At 41.3% G+C, this 21,196-nt stretch overlaps 1 protein-coding gene across 1 annotated transcript in view; it reads left to right on the top strand.

The window, feature by feature from the left end:
- The window catches only part of SNED1 (sushi, nidogen and EGF like domains 1), a 1,138,259-nt gene that overhangs the window by 277,922 nt on the left and 839,141 nt on the right, over window positions 1-21,196 (top strand). Inside the window, exon 4 of the mRNA XM_033958723.1 lies at window positions 3,226-3,388. Within this exon, the coding sequence (XP_033814614.1) occupies window positions 3,226-3,388 (163 nt within the window). The remainder of the gene's footprint in view (window positions 1-3,225; window positions 3,389-21,196) is intronic.

Raw genomic sequence — 21,196 nt, 5'->3', positions numbered from 1 at the left:
AAAAATATAATACAGAAAATGTCAGGCCTATTAAAGAGTGCCTATTAAAGAGGCCAAAACATCTATTATTATTTTCTGCTTCTTATTTACATTTTAGTAAACAATTAAAAACGTATTTGTTCTCCAAATATTAGTGTAGCAATAGACTTTCAAATATTAGTGTAGCAATAGACTTTCAAGTTTCTTTATCCATTTGTAGTCTTATTATTAATATTTTGTTAACTGCATAGAACTTAATGGTTATGTGGTCTAGAAATTGCTTTTATGTTATGTTATGTTCATGGTATCCTTTGCTGACCTGAAGAAGGAGTTTTGGTCTCTTAAAGTTAGTCAAAAATATATTAAAATTAGCCTAATTTAAAGATCACCTTGGTTGTCTCTGGGTTTCTGCTTTCCTCATCTTCTCTTCACTCTCTCATTCTTTCCAATATCTGTCCTCTTTCTGTGTCCTTTCCATATGGCTTGGCCCTCTTTCTCCCCATTCCTTCCAGCCTGAGCCCCCATCTCTCCTTGATCCAGCATTTCTCTTCTGTTTGTCAGTTACCATTCCACCTCTTTTCCAGCATCACCCTTCTGTGTGCCCATCTCACCAATGTCCCAATTTCACCTCTTTTTCAGAATCCCTGTCCTTATCTTCCCCCCCATGTTCCCCATCTGCGCTCTCAATGTCCTTATCCCCCCCTTTTTCAGCATTGCTTCTCTGTGTCTCTATTTCACCTCCCTTTTTTCAGCACTATCCCGTTTCAGCATTGCTCCCTCTCTGTATCCCTATCTCCTCTCCCTCTTTTCAGCACTGCCCCATCGTATCTCCATCAACCCTCCATTTCAGTATTATCACCCTCTGTGCAATCTAGCCTCTTTCAGCATTGCCTCCTGCTGTAAATCCATTGACCTCCCTTTCAGCATTGCTTCATGTTCCTATCTACCCCCTTTCAGCATTTCCCCTCTGTATCTATCCTTATAGTATCTGCTTGCACCTTCTCTTCTCTGTCACTGTCTCCATTTTCAGATTATACCCTTCTTCCTTTGTTACTGCACCCTGTAGCCAGCATCTTTCCACCCTCCCTCCACTCCGGCTCCCTCCCCTCTCTCTTTCTCCTCCTTCACCCATGTGTCCTGCATCTGGCATCTCCCTTCCACCTGCACCCGGCTGCACTCCTGGCCCTGTGGCCCTCTTCAGTGACTTATCGGCGATCAAGACAGGCTGCTGACGTCAGGGCCTTCCCTATGCGAGTCCCATCTTTTGGAAACAGGAAGTTGAAACAAAGTAGGCGAGACTCACAGAAGAAAGGCCCTGACGTCAACAGCCTTTCTTGATCGCTGCCACTGCCAAGTCACTGAAGAGGGCCGTGAATCAGTGGGTGCGGCCGGGTGTGGGTGAAAGGGAGAGGGCCAGATGGGAAGGCTGCCAGAAGAGGTTTGAACTCCAGAGCACAACGCTGACCCCAGCCAGGATGATTTCTTTTTCAGGCTGCTGCCGCTGCCCCCCAAAATGGCAAAAAACAGACAAAAGTGGCAAATTAAAAAATCCACCCGGATGCCCGACGGAGTCCTCAAAAAGAGAACATGTTCAGGGAAATCCGGGCATCTGGTAACCCTAGATGTAGAGGAGCAGGAAGTGATGAACCCCACTCTAGATCCCATTAAAACCAGAGCTTCCTGCTGAAGGGACAAAAGGAGGAGAAGGAGAAGTAAAAATACCCCTGTTATTGCTGATACCACGGCAGTTTCCAAGCCCTAAAGTTGGGGCAGAGATGATTCTATTGGTGCTCTTCCTTTCTAGATAAACCTTGTGAGTGTATTCGTGGGGTGTAAGGTCCTATCTGGCATAATGAGCATGTATGATTGATTGTATTACTGGCACTTGAGGTCCTATCATAGGAAATTGACTGTGGGTCTGATTCTATTAGTGAGATAAGAGGTCCTAACCCTGCACACTGACTGTGTGACTGTATTAATGGTGTGTGAGATCCATTCCCAAAACTCTCTCTGTAAATGATTGTGTTGGTGAAGTGAGAGGTCTTTTACTGACAAACTCATTGTGTATAATTAGTAGTCTTGTGATATGAGACCTTGTCCCAAGACACTGAGAGGGTAATTCTATAAAGCTGTGCCTGGTTTTAGGCACCAAAAACATGTATAAATGATCAGAATACCAGCATATACGGGCACCATACCATTGTAATTGACAGTATTCTGGCAACACACTATTCTATAAACTGGTGCCTAAATTCAATGGCTTGTAGTTTGAAGGAGACATACACACAGGCAGAGTATAAATGGGGCATGTAGTGACATGCATAAGTTATAGAATATTACTGTATAATTTATGCACAATCTTGGCAATCTAATTGTGAACATTTACGCCAGCTCTGTGGCTGTTTGAAGTGATCATGCCTAATTATAGGTACATAGTTGCCCTACTATACTATTGTTCTATAAAGAAAAGTAAACAGATAAATAGGCTCATAACAGGCACCTTCTTGGCTCCTAAAAATAGGTGCACTGTTGTAAAATTATCCTTTGACTGTGTATGGCATTAAATTAATGAGGTATAAAGTCCTGTCCCAGCACATTAGCTGTAGGTAAATATATTAGTAGGGTATGAAATCCTGCTCTGTCATACTGAATGCATTTGACTGATTACATTATGTGCTGTGAGGTCCTGTACGAGCACACTGGCTGAATGTAATGGATTTTATTGGTGGAATATGATTTCATATCCGAGCACACTGACTAAATATGATGGATTGTGTTAGTGAATTGTGAGGTCCTTTCCTGGCACACTGACTGTGTGACTGATTGCATTAGTGAGTGTTTAAGAGTTTATGCCAAAACAGTAAGGGTCATTATCTTTGTGGGAGGTGATCTCTTACAGTGTCATTTTTGACAATCTGCAGTTTTGAAAGTTCTTAGGAGGAAGAGCTGAGGATGAAAGAAGGGGCTATTTGGATCCCCAATTGATCTATACTGGAATAATTTGGTTGAAAGTAGGAGAAAACAGAAAAATTGAAATAGAATTTTCATGAATCTGTTGTCTAAACAGGAAGAAGGGGTATCTCTGTAGTGTCCCCTCTTTATTTCTTTCTTTTTATTTGCCTTGATGTATGGCCTGGTGCCTTATTTTATATTCTGACTGTGTTAGTTCTGGACTTGGTAACAGAACTGTGCTCCTGAGGGTATGTTCCTCCTCAGAGTCCCCACCTTCTGCTCTTGTTTTCCTAGGCAGGCTTCAACGCTGGTGATGGAAAGCGATATTTCAACATACCAGGGTCACGTACTGATGACATTGTTGATGTAGAGATGACAACGAATGTGGGGATCCCTGGACGCTGGGTGTTCCGGATTGATGATTCCCAGGTGCAGGTGGGGGGCTGCAACAACACAAGTAAGAGATCTCCTAAATTTTTATGTTAACTCTGCTAAGCTCACCTAAAGTGATTATGCTCAGTGATACTAGGACTTGATTCACTAAGGCTTTTCTCACATTCTGTGTCTACAAGAAAAGACTGATGAATAAGGCCCTAAGTATTGCTATGGACTATGTCATAAATGTGAAGTCTAAAATTAACATATAAAATCTTCATTTAAGCTTAGTAAAAATATTTGCAGGAAGCATTAAGTAATTTTCTAAGAAACATTATATGAATGATTGTATTTGTTTTTCAAGTTTGAAGCACTGTGCTGTAATTGCTTCCCAGTTGGCATCATGTCACCAGAGATATGAGTCTGAACTTACCCTATTGTTTCAGGGTCCTATATTGCAGAATATTCTAGCAATTTAGAAACTAGAAGGCTAATGGAAAAGTAATGAGACTGGTTTTTTATTCAGAATCAGATGATTCCACAGGATCTGACCATTTTTCTTTTTCAAATTCGCATCCTTAGAGAATGACACAGGGACAAAATTGTATCCATCCCCATGTTTGAGGCATGTGTCGATGAGGACAAAGCTTACAGGGATGGAGCAGGGGCAGGGACAGAACTTGCCTACAGTGGTGTTAGGCATCATAAAGTGTCTCCATATCCACAATGCAGGTGCCTTTTTTTTTTTTTTTTTTTTGGAGCCAGTAGGCACCTACCTTCATTTTTTAATGGTGTTTTGCACTTAAATTAGGTGCCAGTAGAGCACCTAGTGTACCTAACCTAAGGCGCCGTTTATAGAATATGGGCCCATGTGCCTAATCAAAATACATTAGTTGGTTAACACTGACATGCCTAGCTTAATCTCATGGCATGCCTCCTTCCAAAATATAATATTAAAAATTCATTAATGCACACTTAGCAAATACAAAATTTCCACAAAACACAAGTTTTTTTAAATGCACTAAGCATGCATTAGAGTTTAACACTCTTTATAAAGGACCTCTAAATTAGGTGGGCCCTCTTACTAAAGGGGGTTGAACCCTAACACTCACTTAACATGCAAGAAAACACAGTATAATGTGTTAAAAGCATTTTGTGGTAATTACCCCTTTTCCTTGCGCTAACTGCACATAATATTTTTTAAAATATTTATGGGAGAATAGGTGGAGAATGGGTTGGAAACAATTCAGATTCTGATTAGTGCATTCTGATTAGTGCATGCTAGCAGGGGAAGGCAAACTTAAAACATGGGAACATTTAGAGGGAAATTCTATAAGAACCAGCTAAATAAATAGGCACCTAATTAGTAAATTGGTTTTGATTATAAGATTTAACAAGGTCATAATTGAAAAAAAAAAATTAATTGGGTAATAGGTGCCTATCTTCTTAGGCACAATAACATCTTTTCTACAAAAGGTAGATGCTTATTGCATGGCACCTAGTGGCGCCTAAATCCAAAGTAGGCATGTTTAAGGGCAAAGAAGAGCTTAGACACCACTGGGCGTTATTCTCTAAAGCACAGTTCTTCAACCGCCGGTCCGCAGACCAGTGCCGGTCCGCAGGAAATTTTTGCCGGTCTGCACAGGGCCGGCAAGATTGACTCACTTCAACTTCCTGCCGGTCCGCGCATTGCCGGCAAGATCAACATCTGAAGCGTGCGCTGGGCCGGAGAGATCTTGGGGAGCCTCCTACAGTGGCTTTCTCCCCTCTCTGCAGCTCTCCTTTACTTCCCAGCGCAGCGATTCACTAAGGCAGCCTCGGGGCTTTTGCTGAGTCGCGGCTGCCTCTGATGACGCAACTTCCTCTTTCCTCAGAGGCGGTGCGACCCAACAAAGGACCTGAGGCTGCCTTCGTGAATCGCTGCGCTGGGAAGTAAGAAGAGCTGCTGGCAGGGGAGAAAGCCACTATCAGAAGCTGCTGGGCAAGGGAAAAAAAGGGACAGCTGCTACTGGAGAGGGAGAAGGAGAAGGAGAGATGCTTTGGGAGGGGAGGAGGGAAAGGAATCAGGGAAGCTGCTGGGCAAGGAAAAAAAAGGGACAGCTGCTACTGGAGAGGGAGAAGGAGAGATGCTTCTGGGAGGGGAGGAGGGAAAGGAATCAGGGAAGCTGCTGGGCAAGGAAAAAAATGGGACAGCTGCTACTGGAGAGAGAGAAGGAGAGATGCTGCTGAGAGGGGAGGAAGGGAAGAGAGTTACTGCTGGACAGGAGGAGGAGGGAAGGGAGAATGAAAAAAGAAAGGAAACAGCTGGCAGAGAGATTAGAGGAGGGGAAGGGGAGACACAGGCATGAGAAAGTAGAGAGACTGATGATAGGAAGGGGTCAGCAGAAAAATAAGCAGAGAGGGACAACGATGATAGATCTGGTGTAGGAGAGATAAAAATGAAGAGAGCAGTGAAGCTGGAATGAATCATGTAAAAAGGAGAGAAGGGGCACAAGCTGGATGGAAAGGGGAGAGGGGCATAGAAAGAAGACAGATACCATATGGAAGGGGGAGAGGACAGACAGTGGATGGAAGGGGCAGATGCTGGATTGAAGAGACAGAGAGGGCAGACGCTGGAAGGAAGAGAGTGAAAAGAAGATTGAAAGCAGAAACCAGAGACGACAAAAGGTAGAAAAAAATAATTTATTTCTATTTTGTGTTTAGAATATATCAGATTTGAAATATATATCCTGCTAGAGCTGGTGTTAGACATAACTGGGGACTGCAAAACCCAGGCAGTGCTTCTTTAGCTTCCAGCTGGCTTAGGGCGCTCTCTGACCAGGGGGCAGTTGCCCTAGTTGCACTCCCCTAAAACTATTCCTGTCATGTGTGACTTCAGTATTCTGTTAGCATGATATTTCTGTGTAGCATTCTGCCAAATTTATTTTCAATTTCAACGAAGTTTCCGTTTGAAATAGAACGTGCACACAGAATTCCTGTGAGGCAGTTAAATGGGCAGCCTAGACCAAGACCTATAATATTAAAACTTCTCAGATTTCAGCATGCAATTGAAATTTTGCGGCTTGCCAAAGAAAAAAAGAAAATAGAATATAAAAATTCAGCTCTTATGTTTCTTCCTGATTTTGCCCCAAAAACAGCTGAAAAAAGAAAACAGTTTTTATTATTGAGACCCCAATTACAGCAATTAGGGGCAAGATATGGTCTCTTTTATCCTGCTTACATGAGGGTAACTCATGATAATCATACTATAAAATATGATGATCCTGTTAAACTTCAACAATATATTGAAGGCTGTGAAAATCGTATGGAATAGGATACTATCCAAGATTTAAACAAAAACTGCTATGATTTGTTACTAACTTCTTCAATTTGTTTGAATCCAAACTAGTTCAATCCAAACTAGTTTGTAGCAGAAATGTTTTAACTGCTATTACAACTTCATCATATAATACGAGACTTTTAATTTGCCTGAATTGTAATTTCATTGAAGCATTTTAACATTCAAAGGAAGAGTCCTGAAGAAAGACTTTTTACAAAGTTCTATTAATTTTTTGAGCATTTTTTCTGTTGTCTTTCCTGTGGTTTTAACAAGACTGACTTTCCTGGGGATATAACAAGGCATTTTAACATTCAAAGGAAGAGTCCTGAAGAAAGACTTTTTACAAAGTTCTATTAATTTTTTGAGCATTTTTTCTGTTGTCTTTCCTGTGGTTTTAACAAGACTGACTTTCCTGGGGATATAACAAGTCTTTGAGGTCGACTGGTTCTGTGGTTTTGCAACTTCTTATGAAACCTAATATTGATTTGACAAGCTTGTCCTGGAAATTTTGTTCTGGTCATCAATTTTTTGAAATCTAATTCTATTTTTTCTGATGTTATGGATTAACAGATGATAGATGTTTATTTGATTTATTAATTATAATTTATATATCTTTTTTAATATTATGGCAGATACTTCCATAATAACATAAATAATATAGAGATATGAGTTTTATTTTTATTTTATTTTTTTTATCCTCTAGCTGTAACATTAGTGTTTAGTAAAGATGATTTGAATCTTTTATAAGTTGAGAAATGGATTACTTTTATTATCTTTAGATATGATTTTCTTCTAGTGTGACAAGTATTTAGTATTTATATATATTTATTCTTATATGTTCTTTGTTTGCTGATTTTAGGTTTTTATTTTATTTTAAAATTTATAATGAGGGAATGAATGGATATGAATTTTAAAGGTTGGGAAGATTTGGAATTTTTATTATTTTAATGTTCATTTATATTCTGGATATCTAGTAATAATCGTTTTATTTAATCATTTAGTCTTCATTTTTAATATTTATTAATTTTTCTAAATTTGTTACGTTTTTGGTTGAATAGGATGATAATTTTATATAATAATTTCTACTGTCTCTAATTTTAGATAATATAAATAATATAATTTAATATATTAATTTTAACATTTCATATTTCAATATTTATTATTTTAATATTTTATTGGGTATCTATTAATCATAAACATTAATTAATTTATTCATTTAATTTTTTATATTTGGTATTTATTAATTTTTGTGATTTTTGTTTTGTTTGGATAAGTTGGAAATTTTATATAATAAGTTTTAATATCTATAATGAAAAATGATATTAGTTATATAATATAATTTATTATTTTCAAGATTTCATTTTATGGTAATTTTAAGTAATGATTTTAATTTAATTCATTCTTTTAAGATTTTATTATAGTATGAATTGATAGTTTGCTAGTTGGGGATTTCTTTCGATTTCCTGGTCTTTATGTGTGCTGTCATTCACTTATATTTGTTATGGGGGATGGGTGTGGGAGGGTATATAGGGGTTTTAAGGGAGGGTAGTTGGATGTGTAATTGGGATAATTTATATATAAGAATTAAAATCTTTTCAGGTCATTTTATTTGGTTCCTTAAAATAAATATAAATATAAATGTACAGTGGTGCCTCGCATAACGAACGCCTCGCACAGCGAACGCTGCGCACAACGAACTTCATGTCTTGCTTCCTACAACGAACTTCGTTTCACACAACGAAGTCGCCCGAGCTGCATCCTTAACTGCCCTCTCTCCGCCTGGCTCCCTGTGCAGTGGCGCTACATATTTTAAACCCCCCTGCCGCCGCTGCTGCATATTTTTAAGCCTCTGCCGCCACCGCATATTTTTAAACCTCCCCCCGCCGCCACATATTTTTTTAAAAAAGCCACCACTGCTGCAACTTTAATCTCACCCGCTCACTCGTAACTGGTGGTCTAGCAAATTTCCCAGCCAGAAGCGCAGAGATCAAGAGCAAGCCTTCTGTGCTACTGCCTGGGCCGGCGCTGATCTCTGAATGGCTGCAGTCAGCTCTCACGGGACTCACAAGAACTAACTGCAGCCATTCGGAGATCGGCATGGGCCCACACAGGCGTGCAGAGGAATTGCTCCTGATCTCTGTGCTTCTGGCCTGTACGCCACTGGCTGGGAAAGATGGGAGGAATTAAAAAAGGTACCGAGGGGGGATGATTAAAAAGGTACTGGGGAGTATGTGGGGGGTGATTATAATACACAGCAAGGATCAACAAAACCCCTGTCTCCCCTCCCCTTCACATATATCCCCTCTACTATCAAGAAAATTGAATAAGCCAAATTATTATAGAATGCTACACAGAAATATCATGCTAACAGAATACCACAGTCACACATAGGGGTTAGGGTAGTGCAACTAGGGCAACTGTCCCCCCTGGTCAAAGAGAGCCGTAAGCCTCTGCCTGGACTTTGCAGTCCCCAGTTGTGTCTAACACCAGCTCTAACAAGATAAATTTATCTTTTTTTATGTCATCTTAGCATATTTTATGCTACAGAACGAATTATTTTTTTTAACATGTATTGTTATGGGAAAACGCGTTTCACATAACGAACTTTTCGCATAACAAACTTGCTCCTGGAACCAATTAAGTTCGTTATGTGAGGCACCACTGTATTTTAAAATGTATTCGTTGAATGTTAATGGACTCAATCACCCTATAAAGAAAAAGAAAGCCTTATCTTTTCTTAAAAGACAGGGGGCAGATATTTATTTCCTGCAAGAAACTCATTTATCTGCATTAGAATCAAGTAAGCTGGAAGGGGGTTGGGTTAAACAGTGTTTTTTTTTGCCCCTGCTGTAGGCAAAAAAGCTGGTGTGGCTATCTTGATACATAAAAAATGTATGGCTACTTTTACTATGTTATCTATGGCAGTGTTTTTCAACCTTTTTTGGGCAAAGGCACACTTGTTTCATGAAAAAAATCACGAGGCACACCACCATTAGAAAATGTTAAAAAATTTAACTCTGTGCCTATATTGACTATATATAAAGTAATTCTCTTGAATAGGAATCAAATAAACACAAAGAAAGTATTTTATAATGCTGCCACCGCCAACAACACCGTTGGCGGCGGTGGCACTCAAGTGGCTAAAGAGCCGCAGTTTGCCGGCCTAGGGACAACGCTGGAGGGTGGCCAGCTGTGCACCCCCTTGGGACGTAAACCCGGGGTGGGGCAGACTGCCCCCCCCCACCCTGGTATGCCACTATCTGTACCTCACTCCCTCCCTATGACCAAAAATTCTCCTTTCTTCTATTCCCCGTGTACACAACCATCTCTTTCCCTCCCTTCCTCTCTCCAAAGTCCATGCCTTCTGTGTCCAAACACTCATTCCCTCCCCCACCTCAGCATCTCTTTCCCTCCCTTCCTCTCTCCCAAGTCCATTTCTTCTGTGTCCAAAAACGCATTCCCTCCCCCACCTCAGCATCTCTCTCCCTCCCTTCCTCTCTCCCAAGTCCATGCCTTCTGTGTCCAAAAACCCATTCCCTCCCTTCCTCTCTCCCAAGTTCATGCCTTGTGTCCAAAACGCACTCCCTCCCCCCTTTTGTGTTCCGTGTTTGCCTACCAGCCCATCTTTGCAACTTTCTCAGCAAAACGAAGCTCAAGCCGCAAGGCTTGTCTTCTGCTTCCTGTCTGCCCTGCCGCACACAAATAGCCGAACGGAAGTATTCTCCGACGTCAGCGCTGACGTCGGAGGGCAGGCTTTGCTTAAGCCCTCCCTCCGACGTCAGCGCTGACATCGGGGAACGCTTGCGATCGGCTATATGTTAGCTGCAGGGCAGGCAGGAACAGAAGACGAGCCTTTGCGGCTCGAGTTGTATTGAACTCCGCGGGTCCCCCGTCCAGCTCTCTCCTGTCCACGTGGGGCGGACCGCCCCTCTTCCTAGACTGGTGGTACTGCCCTGATGGCGGCCCTGACCGTACGGCACACCAGGCAACATCTCGCGGCACACTAGTGTGCCGCGGAACAGCGGTTGAAAAACACTGATCTATGGATCCTTTCGGAAGATGGGTCCAAGTAAAAATGAGCTCAGGGAAAGATACCTTGATACTGTTCAATATCTATGCACCTAATTTGAATCAATCTGAGTTTTTTAAAAACCTTCAACAAATAATTTTACCATCATCTTCCTCCAATTTAATTTTGGCAGGGGACTTTAATGCAGTAATGGACCCTATTTTAGATAAAAAGCCTAGTAAAATTTTAAAATATTTAGGATTAGATAATTTGATAAATTCTTGTGGTTTAAAAGATATTTGGAGGATTTTTCATTTCAATGATCAGGAATTTTCATTTTATTCCCATGTTCACAAATCATTTTCTAGAATTGATTATTTTTTCATTTCAGATAATTTAGTACAGAAGGTTAAAAAGGCGAATATAGATTCAATTATACTTTCAGATCATGGGGGTATTTGGATTGATTTTGAGATAGATGAACAAGAAAATAATAGACCTGTTTGGAGGTTTAATAATACATTGCTAGCAGATTCCAATTTTATAGAAAAATTTAAGTTAAAAATAAGTGAATTTTTTCAGTTTAATGAATCAGAAGAAACGTCTCAGGAAATTTTATGGGATGCCTTTAAAGCTACCTTGAGAGGACACATAATTTCGTACTCAGCATATGTTAGAAAACAACTAAATAAAGATTTTTTAATTTTAGAACAAAATATTTGAAAATTGGAAATTAAATTAAAGGAAAAATGGGAACAAAGTATTTATCAGAATTTGCTAAAAGTAAAATTTAGATACAATGAGATATCATCACAATTGGCTAGAAAGGAGTTTGTGTCCTATAAGGCATTGTATTATAGAACCTCAAATAAGGCGGAAAGATTACTAGCTAACTATTTAAAAGCAAAAAAAAGGAAAGCTAATATAATGGCTATTTCAGATGATAATGGAATAATTCATTCTCAAATTAAAAATATTTTACAACAATTTTTGAAATTTTTTGAAAGCTTGTATTCTTCTGAGCATTATTTTAATAAAGAGAAAGATGGTTTTGAATTTTTAAAGTTGATTAATGGCCCTAAAGTTCCTGATCATATGAAAGAAAATCTCGAAGCACCTATAACACAAAAAGAAATTCAGAGGGCTTTAAAGTCCCTTAGAGTTGGATCCGCTCCAGGAAGTGATGGATATACGGTAGAATTTTTTAACTCTTTTCAAACTATTTTGTTACCCCATCTTTTCAAATTATATCAGTTTCAACTAAATATAGGTTGTATTACAGGTACTATGGCAGAAGCTTTAACAATAGTTTTGCCTAAGCCAAACAGAGATCCCATGTTGGTTTCAAACTATAGGCCTATTTCTTTGATTAATGTTGATGGGAAATTGTTAGCTAAAATATTGGCTTTGCGTTTGAATAAGGCTCTCCCTTATATTATTGGTATGCATCAAACAGGTTTTGTTGCTCAAAGACATTCTTCAAATAACACCAGATTAGCTTTTCATATTTTACATTTAACAAAGGATATGAAAGATCCGGCTTTCTGTTTCTTTAGATGCAGAGAAAGCATTTGATCGGGTAGATTGGACTTTTATGTATCAAGCAATGGATTGGTTTGGTATTGGTTCTCGATTTATACAAATGATTCAATCCCTGTATAGCTCCCCATCTGCTAGATTATATATAAATAATACTTTTTCAGAAAGGTTCTTTTTAGAAAGGGGAGTTAGACAGGGTTGTCCATTATCTCCTTTGTTATTTGATATTGTTTTGGAACCTCTACTTTTAGCTATTCAACAATCAAAGGAGATAGAAGGTGTTCCTTATGCAGGTCGGGAATATAAAATTTCTGCTTATGCAGATGATATTTTGATTCATTTGAGAAATCCGGAGTCAACCATTCCACATTTATTGGATTTGATTGATAAATTTGGGAAAATTTTCAGGTTATAAAATAAATTGGAATAAATCAGAAATTATACATTGTATAAAAGGCTTATTTGATTCGTTTCAGTTTAGTTGGAAGAAAGATGGAATAAAATATTTAGGAATTTGGATAAAAAGTACATTGGAAGAAACAATGAAGGTAAATGAAAAATCCTTATTACTAAAAGTTACAGAATTGTGTGAGCAATGGAATCCTTTGCATATTTCTTGGTGGGGGAGAGTGAAAACAGTAAAGATGATGATTTTGCCTATAGTTTGTTACCAAATGAGTATGTTACCAGTTTATTTTCAAGAGTCCTTTTACAAAAAATTAAATAATATTTTGACAAAATTTGTTTGGCTTGGGAAAAAACCAAGAATTGCTTTAGTATCGTTGCAAAAATCAATTGTGGAGGGTGGGGTAAATTTTCCAAACTTTTATAGGTACCATCAAGCCTATATATTGCGTCAAGGTATGTATTGGATCCTCCCTGAGCTTACTGATCATCAACCAGATTGGTTATATTTGGAACGGAATTTGGTGTCCCCTATGAGACTTCCACATGTATTAAGTATCAGATTTCATAAATATGCTAAGGACAATATAATTTTATTGGATACTTGGAAAACTATTAAATTTATTGATAAATTAACAGAGGTACCAATAATGAAATCTACTTTACAGTCCTTATGGTTAAACTCCAAGATTCAAATAGGCGGTGCTGGAATCGCTTGGAAGAATTGGATGCAGGCAAATATTAGGACATTAGATGATCTTATTTCTAATGGTAATCTGCTTGAGTTTTCACAACTACAGCATTCATTTGGTATTTCAAACACTCAACAATATAGGTGCTTGCAGTTGAAGCAGGCTATTCAGATGGGGTTCCCTGAATGGAAAAATTTGAAAACTTATTTTAGCTTGCAAATCCTTTGCTACCAAACAGATTTAATAGGACATCAGGCTGCCCAGTGGTATAAATTGATTTCTGGATTTTTAAATAAAAAACCAAAAAATAGTCTTAGAGATATTTGGAGTATCGAGTTAAAACAGCATATTTCTGTTTCTCGTTGGCCACGAATCTGGACTTGGAGATTAAGATGTACAATGTCAGCATCTATGAGACAAACATGGTTGTTTTTATTACATAGAATTTTTTGGACTCCAGTTAGGTTGAATAAAGTAGATAGTTCTAAATCTAATAGATGTTGGCATTGTCATATTGATATTGGGACTTTGGATCATCTTTTATTTTTTTGTCCATTGATACTTGGCTTTTGGAAGTCGATTTGGGGGCAAATTAATAATATTCTTCAATCCTCTATTCCTTTGACATATGAAGCAATAATTTTTGGAACGATTCTGCATGATAAACCCACTTTGGATAGAAATAATAGTCGCCTTTTCATGATCTTATCAGGAATAGGGGTTCAAATGATCACATCTAATTGGAAAAATCATGATAGGATTAATTTTAGTTTTTGGTGGGCAACTATATGTGCAACATATAAATATGAAAAGATTATGGCAGAGCGTTTAGGGTTTGTTAAATCCTTTAAGGGGATTTGGGGTCCATTAACTAATTTTGTCACATTATAATTAAAGTGATTCCTTTTTCTTTATGTTAGATTCCTTTGCACATCCAGGGTGGGGGGGGGGGTGTATTATTTATTTAGAGGTATAAATTTTATAATATTCTATAATATTGATGAGTATAATATAATATCATTACTGTTATAGGTTAAGAAGGGATTTAAAATTTTTATTGTAATATTTCTGATGTTAATAGTGTATTTTCATATAGTTGTTTGTTTTTTTTTCGATTTTTCAAATGTATACATTGTCAAGTTCAAAATATCAATAAAGAAATAAAAAAAAAATAATAATTTGGCTTGTTCAGTTTTCTTGATAGTAGAGGGGATATATGTGAAGGGGAGGGGAGACAGGGGTTTTGTTGATCCTTGCTCTGAATTATTTGTATTTATAAAATGACAATTCTACAGAATATTGTTTCTTTTTATACTTTAATAAAATACATTCAATATAAAATCATAACTGAGGCTTGTGTGGATGGGATCAGATGATTTGTGGGGACTGAGATCGCGGAGATGGGGCGGAAACGGGGTTTTTAAATTTTAGTCCTTGTAGTTTGCCGGTCCACAAAATAATTCTTTTTTTTCTGCCGGTCCACAGGTGTAAAAAGGTTGAAGAACTCTGCTCTAAAGGACTTATGCACCTATAATGTAGGCCTGTAAAACCCTGGCCTACATTACAAGAACCTAAGTTTTAAGTTAGGTTCAATTCTGTAACTGGTGCTTAGGTGTGGAGAGGCGTCTGACTTTATGTGCCTATCTTTTTAGGTGCCAGTTACAGAATCTGGCCCTTAGTACCTCCTAAATAAGAGGTGGCAAAATGAGGGAATACCTCAAGGAAGAGTTAGTTGGATGGGAACAGCTGACCGTAGTAGAACAGCATGGGCAAAACTTAAAGGAGCTATTTTAATCAGTCCCAAAGACTGTGTTTAAATATGTACAAGAAAGTATGGTACAGGCACATGGATCAATTAGGAAAAGGAGTATGAGAAAAGGCACTGCCAACAAGATTAGTAACACTTTGAGAGACTTTGAGTAAAGTAAGCAATATAATTTATTTACTTTATCCCAGGACAAGCAGGCAGCCTATTCTCAACATGGGGTGACGTCATCCATGGAGCCCCGATGTGGACAGCTTTGCAAGCTGGCTTGCTTACAGAACTTAGAAAGTTTGCGACTGCCATACCGCGCATGCGCGAGTGCCTTCCCGCCAACGCAAGAACACACGTCTCCTTAGTTCTCAGTTTTCCGCGGAGCCGAGAAGTCTTGTTTTCGAAGCTTTGTGCTAGACTCAATTCTAAACTTTGTGCCTTCTCTCACCGCAGCTTGTGTTTTGTTATTTTTCAGGGTTGCTGTGTTTTTTTCTGCGTTTTTCATTTCTTAAAAAAAAGGGCTATCTTTCCGTCTATGTCCAGACTAGAGAGCTGCATGGGAACAGGGACGATGGGAATCCTGCGGGTTCCCCCTTCGGGTCACGAGGATCCCGCGGGTTCCCCCTTCGGGTCACGGGGATCCCGTGGGGATGCCTCCTAGGGTCGCGGGGATCCTGCAGGGTTCGATGCAACTCGAGCCACGAGGCTCGTCTTCTTTTTCCTACCTGCCCTGCCGCAGCACACAGCCAACTGGAAGTCTTCCCCGATGTCAGTGCTGACATCAGAGGAAGGGCTTAAGCAAAGCCCTCCCTCCCTCCGACGTCAGCACTGACATCGGAGAAGACTTCCGATCGGCTATGTGTGCTGGGGCAGTGCAGGCAGGAAATAGAAGATGAGCCTCGTGGCTAGAGCTCCATTTTGCTGGTAATTTGCTTGCAGATGAGGGCTGGGAGGTGGAACACAAAAGGGGGGAGGGAGTGCGTTTTTGGACACAAGGCATGAACTTGGGAAAGAGGATGGAGGAAGAGAGGGAAAGAGATGTTGAGGTGGGGGAGGCAACGCGTTTTTGGACGCAGAAGGCATGAACTTGGGAGAGAGGAAGGGAGGGAAAGAGATGGTCATAGGGAGGGAGGTACAGATGAGAGGGAGAAATATTGTGGTGGAAAGGAAACAGTGGGACAGATTGAAATGGATGCAAGAGGAAGGAATGTTGGACATAGTGGTGAAGGGAATGGAGGGAGAGATGTGGCATGGTGCTGGAGAGGGGTGATAGAAGGAGAAATATTGGGCATGGGGCTGGTGCGCAGGCACAAAAGATGATAAAGGGATAAATGCTGGACCATGGTAGGAGGAACCAATGGACAGCAGAAGAAGAATTTACAGAAGATGGGAAAGCAGAAAAAAGAAACTGGGACCAATTTTATGGAAAAATAAGTCTCCAGACAAAGGTAAAAAATGGAATTTATTGCCTAAAATATGTTAGCTTTGGGAAATGTATATAGCAGATGTCTTTGTATTGTGTTCAAAAGAAAAGGAAATGCATTTCTGGTTTTATTTCTACAGTGTTGAAGTACTTGCTGACCCTTGCTGTGACTGGTGGGGATCCCCAAGCACCGCCAGCAGAAGACCTCCTCTAGAGATGGCCAGAACTCCCCTCCACCAAGCACAGCAGTTACTGTCAGCATCCATGAGCCACTGAGGTGCAAGCATCTGTGACTCAGGGACGCTACTGCTACCTGCCAACTGCAAAGGAAGTCCTCAGCTGACAGCTTGGGGGTTCTCATCAGCTGAGTATTTATATTTTAGATTTACATTAGAGGCTCTGGTAGAAATCCGTTTTCAAAGTATGTATTCTTCCCAATTAATATTTCCAAGTTAATAAAGTCTCTTTGCTTATTTGTAAATGGGTCTCTACCAGAGCCTTTAATTCAGTAGCATAATTAAATGAAATAACTATTTCTGAAGTTTATAGGGACAGGCGGGGATGGAGGGGATTCCTCGCGGAAATGGGTGGGGACGGGTGGGATTCCTCATGGGGACAGGTGGGATTTTGGCGGGGACGGGTGGGATTTCGGTCCCCGTTCAACTCTCTAGTCCAGACCAGTCACAGGCTTCAAGAAGTGTAGCCATTGCCAGTGCGCGATCTCCCTCACTGACCCACATAGGTGGTGTATTCAGTGTTTGGGACCTGACCATCATCCGGAGTCGTGTACTCGCTGTGCTATCCTTCGACCTCTAGCCCGCAAGCATCATCGAGTTCAGGTGGAGAAACTCTTTGGCGATATGGATCCGCTTGTCCCGGTCTCAACCTCGACCTCCCATCCGGTCAAACTTCTCATCAGGGTTCTGCCTTCTGCCTTGACCTCGTCTTTGATCAAGTCTGCCTCTTTCAACAGAACCTCGTCCTCGAATATATCTGCTAAGTCTTTTCCCGACGAGATGCTTGCCTCGCTGCCTCCCTTAGGTCCGGTGCCAGTAGTGGTTATCAAGCTGCCTAAAAAGCATGTCTCCAAGTCGAAGAATCGTTCTTCTTTTTCTTCCTCGGAGACTGTTGCGGCACCAAAAGTACCAGATCCTCCAGTCTCGGAGTCACATTTGGAGGCTCTGATCCAGACAATTTTGGATCGTCATTGGGCAATATCCTTGCCAAACATACTACTGCCTCAACTCTGCTCCCTGCAGTCCAGCCTGAGCACTCAGCAATAACACCTGGAGTTGAGTCCTTGGCTGAGCTTCGAGCTGAATCTCCTCACTCTATACAAGGAGTCAAGTACTTGGGAGTGCCTCGAGAAGATTCCACACTCTGTATGCAAGGAGTTGATTCTTTGTGAGTGTCTCGTCTGGAGCATAAGCACGCTATTCAAGGAGCCGAGTCCTTGTCAGTGCCTCGAGATGCCTCGACACCAGGAGTTCAGTTTCTTGTGGTGTCTCAATCTCGGCCTCCAGCCCTCATTCCTCGCATAAGGCATCGCCCTTCCCGAGGCATAGGGCAAAGACTCCTCGACTTTCTTCCCAGCGAGACCTGCCTGGTTCAAGGCACAGTTCTCCACATCATTTGGGGCATCCATCGAGGCACAGAACTTCTTCTCGAGACATGCCTCATCTCTCTACACCTCGAGGCCATTTGAGGCTTTCTACTCCAAAGTTGAGGACGCCACCTCCATCTGCTTCTCCTGCGAGGGATTCTTCTCCCAGTGAGTCGTCTATACAGGTCTCAGGTGTGAGTACTCCAGGGAAGCTTCGCCCTTGTTTTCTGCTCTTTGAGACGCTTCGAGGTCACCTTCCCCTCGAGGTCAGCCTACCTTGGAACAGATATCTTTCTCTTCTTTTCTACGTCAAATGAGTAAGGAACTCAAGATTAATTTGGACTCTGATTCCAAATACACTACTGAGTATTTAGAAGAGATGGGTATGTCTTGACCTCCTGTGGAGTCTCTTAAAATTCTCATTAATAGACTTCTTTTTCAAACTTTCAAGAGGAACTTTGAAACAGCTTATTCCATTCCTGCTGTTCCAAGCAAGCTGGAATCCCGTTACAGAATGGTCCATTGCAAGGGCTTCAAGAAGTCTCAATTATCACATCAGTCCCTTCTCATGGAGTCCTCTTTGAAAAGGAACAACCTTTCCAAGGTTTATGCCACTGTCCCTCCTGAAAGAGAAGGCAGGACCATGGACAAATTTGGTCGCTAATTGTATCAGAATTCTCTGATGGCAACTAGGGTTTTGAATTACAATTTTATCTTCATTTCTTATTTCAAGCATTTGGTTGACACACTACCTGCATATTTCAAGTATGTTCCTCAACACTATCTTACAGGTTTTCAGAATACCATTACTACTCTAAATCAACTCTGCATGCATCTCCTTCAATCTTCCTATGATGCATTTGAGCTTTCCTTGAGGATCACCGCCTTCTCAGTGACCATGCACAGGCTTGCCTGGCTTCGCACTGTTGACATGGACCCTAATCTACAGGATCACCTCGCCAACATTCCTTGTCAAGACAATGACTTGTTTGATGACTTCATCGAGGAGGCCACAAAGAAGTTGTCTGAACATGAGAAGTCATTTGCTTCCATCAATCGTCCTAAGCCTAAGCCTTCCACCTCTAAGGGTTTCAGGCCTCTACCATCTTACCAGCGGCGTTTCCCATAGAGGGCAGCTCCTTATACTAGGGTGCCTCCTAGGAAACAACCACAGCAACAGAGGCAACAGAAACCTCAGACTTCTGCTTCGCCTAAGGCCTCTCAGCCTTTTTGACCATCTAATATAGAGCATAACCTCCATCATTCTGCCTCTGTTCTCTCCCCTTCCCATTGGAGGTCGTCTCCATCTTTTTTTTTACCAACGCTCGGCCATCATTACATCAGACCTCTGGGTGCTGTCCATCATCAGGGAAGGATACTCTCTTCATTTCATCCAGGTTCCTCCAGATCTGCCTCCAAGAGAGTATCCTTCCAATCCAACCCAGACTGCCCTTCTTCTTCAGGAAGGTCAAGCTCTGCTTCATCTCCGTGCCATTGAGGAGGTTCCACTGGAACAGCAGAGCAGGGGGTTTTACTCCCGTTACTTCCTAGTTCTGAAGAAGATGGGCGATCTGCGCTGTGCTACTCTTCAACCTCGAGCCCTTAAACGTCGTCGGGCTCAAGTGGAAAAGCTGTTCAGGATGGACTTTAGTTACACCCTCGACCTTGATTTCTGACTCGGTCAAGACTTCAACCGGAGGTCCTTCTGTTTCCACAACTCCAATCTCGAGTCTTATCAGACCTTCCTCGTTTGGCTCGTCTTTGGCCTCGAGTACACCTGCTTTATCTTCCCGTGAGCTTCCCTCAGGTCAGATACCTTAGCAGAAGGTTCCTGCGGTGGTCATCAAGCTATCCAAGAATCAATCCTCCAAGCTGATGCATGCTTCTAGTGCTACCTCGGAGGCTTTAGCCTCAGCAAGTGGTCCAGTTTCAGACTCGGATCCACAATTGCAGGCTTCTCTCCAGACCATGTTACAGCAGCAATTTGTTCAATTTTGGAGCAAATACAGTCCTGCCTCGACTCTGCTTCCTGCAGTCCAGCCTGGGCAATCAGCAGTCTCCTGCGAGGTTGAGCCCCTGTCTGTGCCTCGAGCTGAGTCTACACACTCTCTGCAAGAAGTCGAGTCTTTGAAAGTGTCTCGATTGGAATCTTCACACTATGCAAGGAGTCGAGTCTTTGCGAGTGTCTTGACAGGAATCGTCACACTCCATACAAGGAGACGAATACTTGGGAGTGCTTCAAGATTCCTCGATCCAAACCACTGAATCTATGGGGTTTCGATCTACAGCTTCTAGCCCTATTCATTCACCAGCGGTACTGCCCGTTTCCAGGCATAGGGCAAAGTCTCCTCGATCTCACCCGAAACCTACTTCCAGGCAGCACTCTCGTCAGAGATCGAGGCCCTCATCGAGGCATTCATCGAGGTGCAGGTCTTCTTCCTCAGAAAAGCCTTCCTCATCCAGGCCTCACTCCAGGCCTTCCAGCTCTTCGAGGCCTCCAACTCCTCAATCGAGATCACCAATTGCAGACCCCAAGGACTCAACTTCATCCAATGCCTCCTCCAAGTCTGTCTATTTCTTGGGTTACCAATACTACAGAGAGGCTTCGCCTTCGTTCTCCACTCGAGGCACCTCAAGATCATCGAGTCCTTCTGGAGGCCAGGCTCTGGCCGATCAATTGTCATTTTCTTACTTTCTTCGTCAAATGGCTGACGACCTGGATATTAAATTCTGGTTCTAATACTCTAAGGAGTATTTAGAAGAAATGCATCTGCCTCAACCTCCTGTAGAGTCACTCAAGCTTCCTCTTAACAGGCTTTTGTCGTAAACTTTCAAACAAAATCTGAAGACTCCTTATGCTATACCTGCTGTTCCAAGCAAATTGGAATCGAGGTATAAAACTCTACATTGCAAGGGTTTTGAGAATTCACAATTATCTCACCAATCACTCCTTGTGGAATTCTCATTGAAGAGGACCCATCCTTCCAGAGTCTATGCCACAATACCTCCTGGAAGAGATGGTAAGACCATAAGAATTGCTGCTGCTGGATCAGACCAGTGGTCCATCCTGCCCGGCAGTCCGCTCACGCGGCGGCCAACAGGTCAAAGACCAGTTCTCTAAATGAGTCCAGTCTCACCTGCATA

The sequence above is a fragment of the Geotrypetes seraphini genome, chromosome 9 (genome assembly GCF_902459505.1).
Source record: "Geotrypetes seraphini chromosome 9, aGeoSer1.1, whole genome shotgun sequence".
NCBI lineage: Eukaryota > Metazoa > Chordata > Amphibia > Gymnophiona > Dermophiidae > Geotrypetes > Geotrypetes seraphini.
The sequence above is the reverse complement of the archived record's forward strand: the minus strand, read 5'-3'. Positions and strand labels throughout refer to the sequence as shown.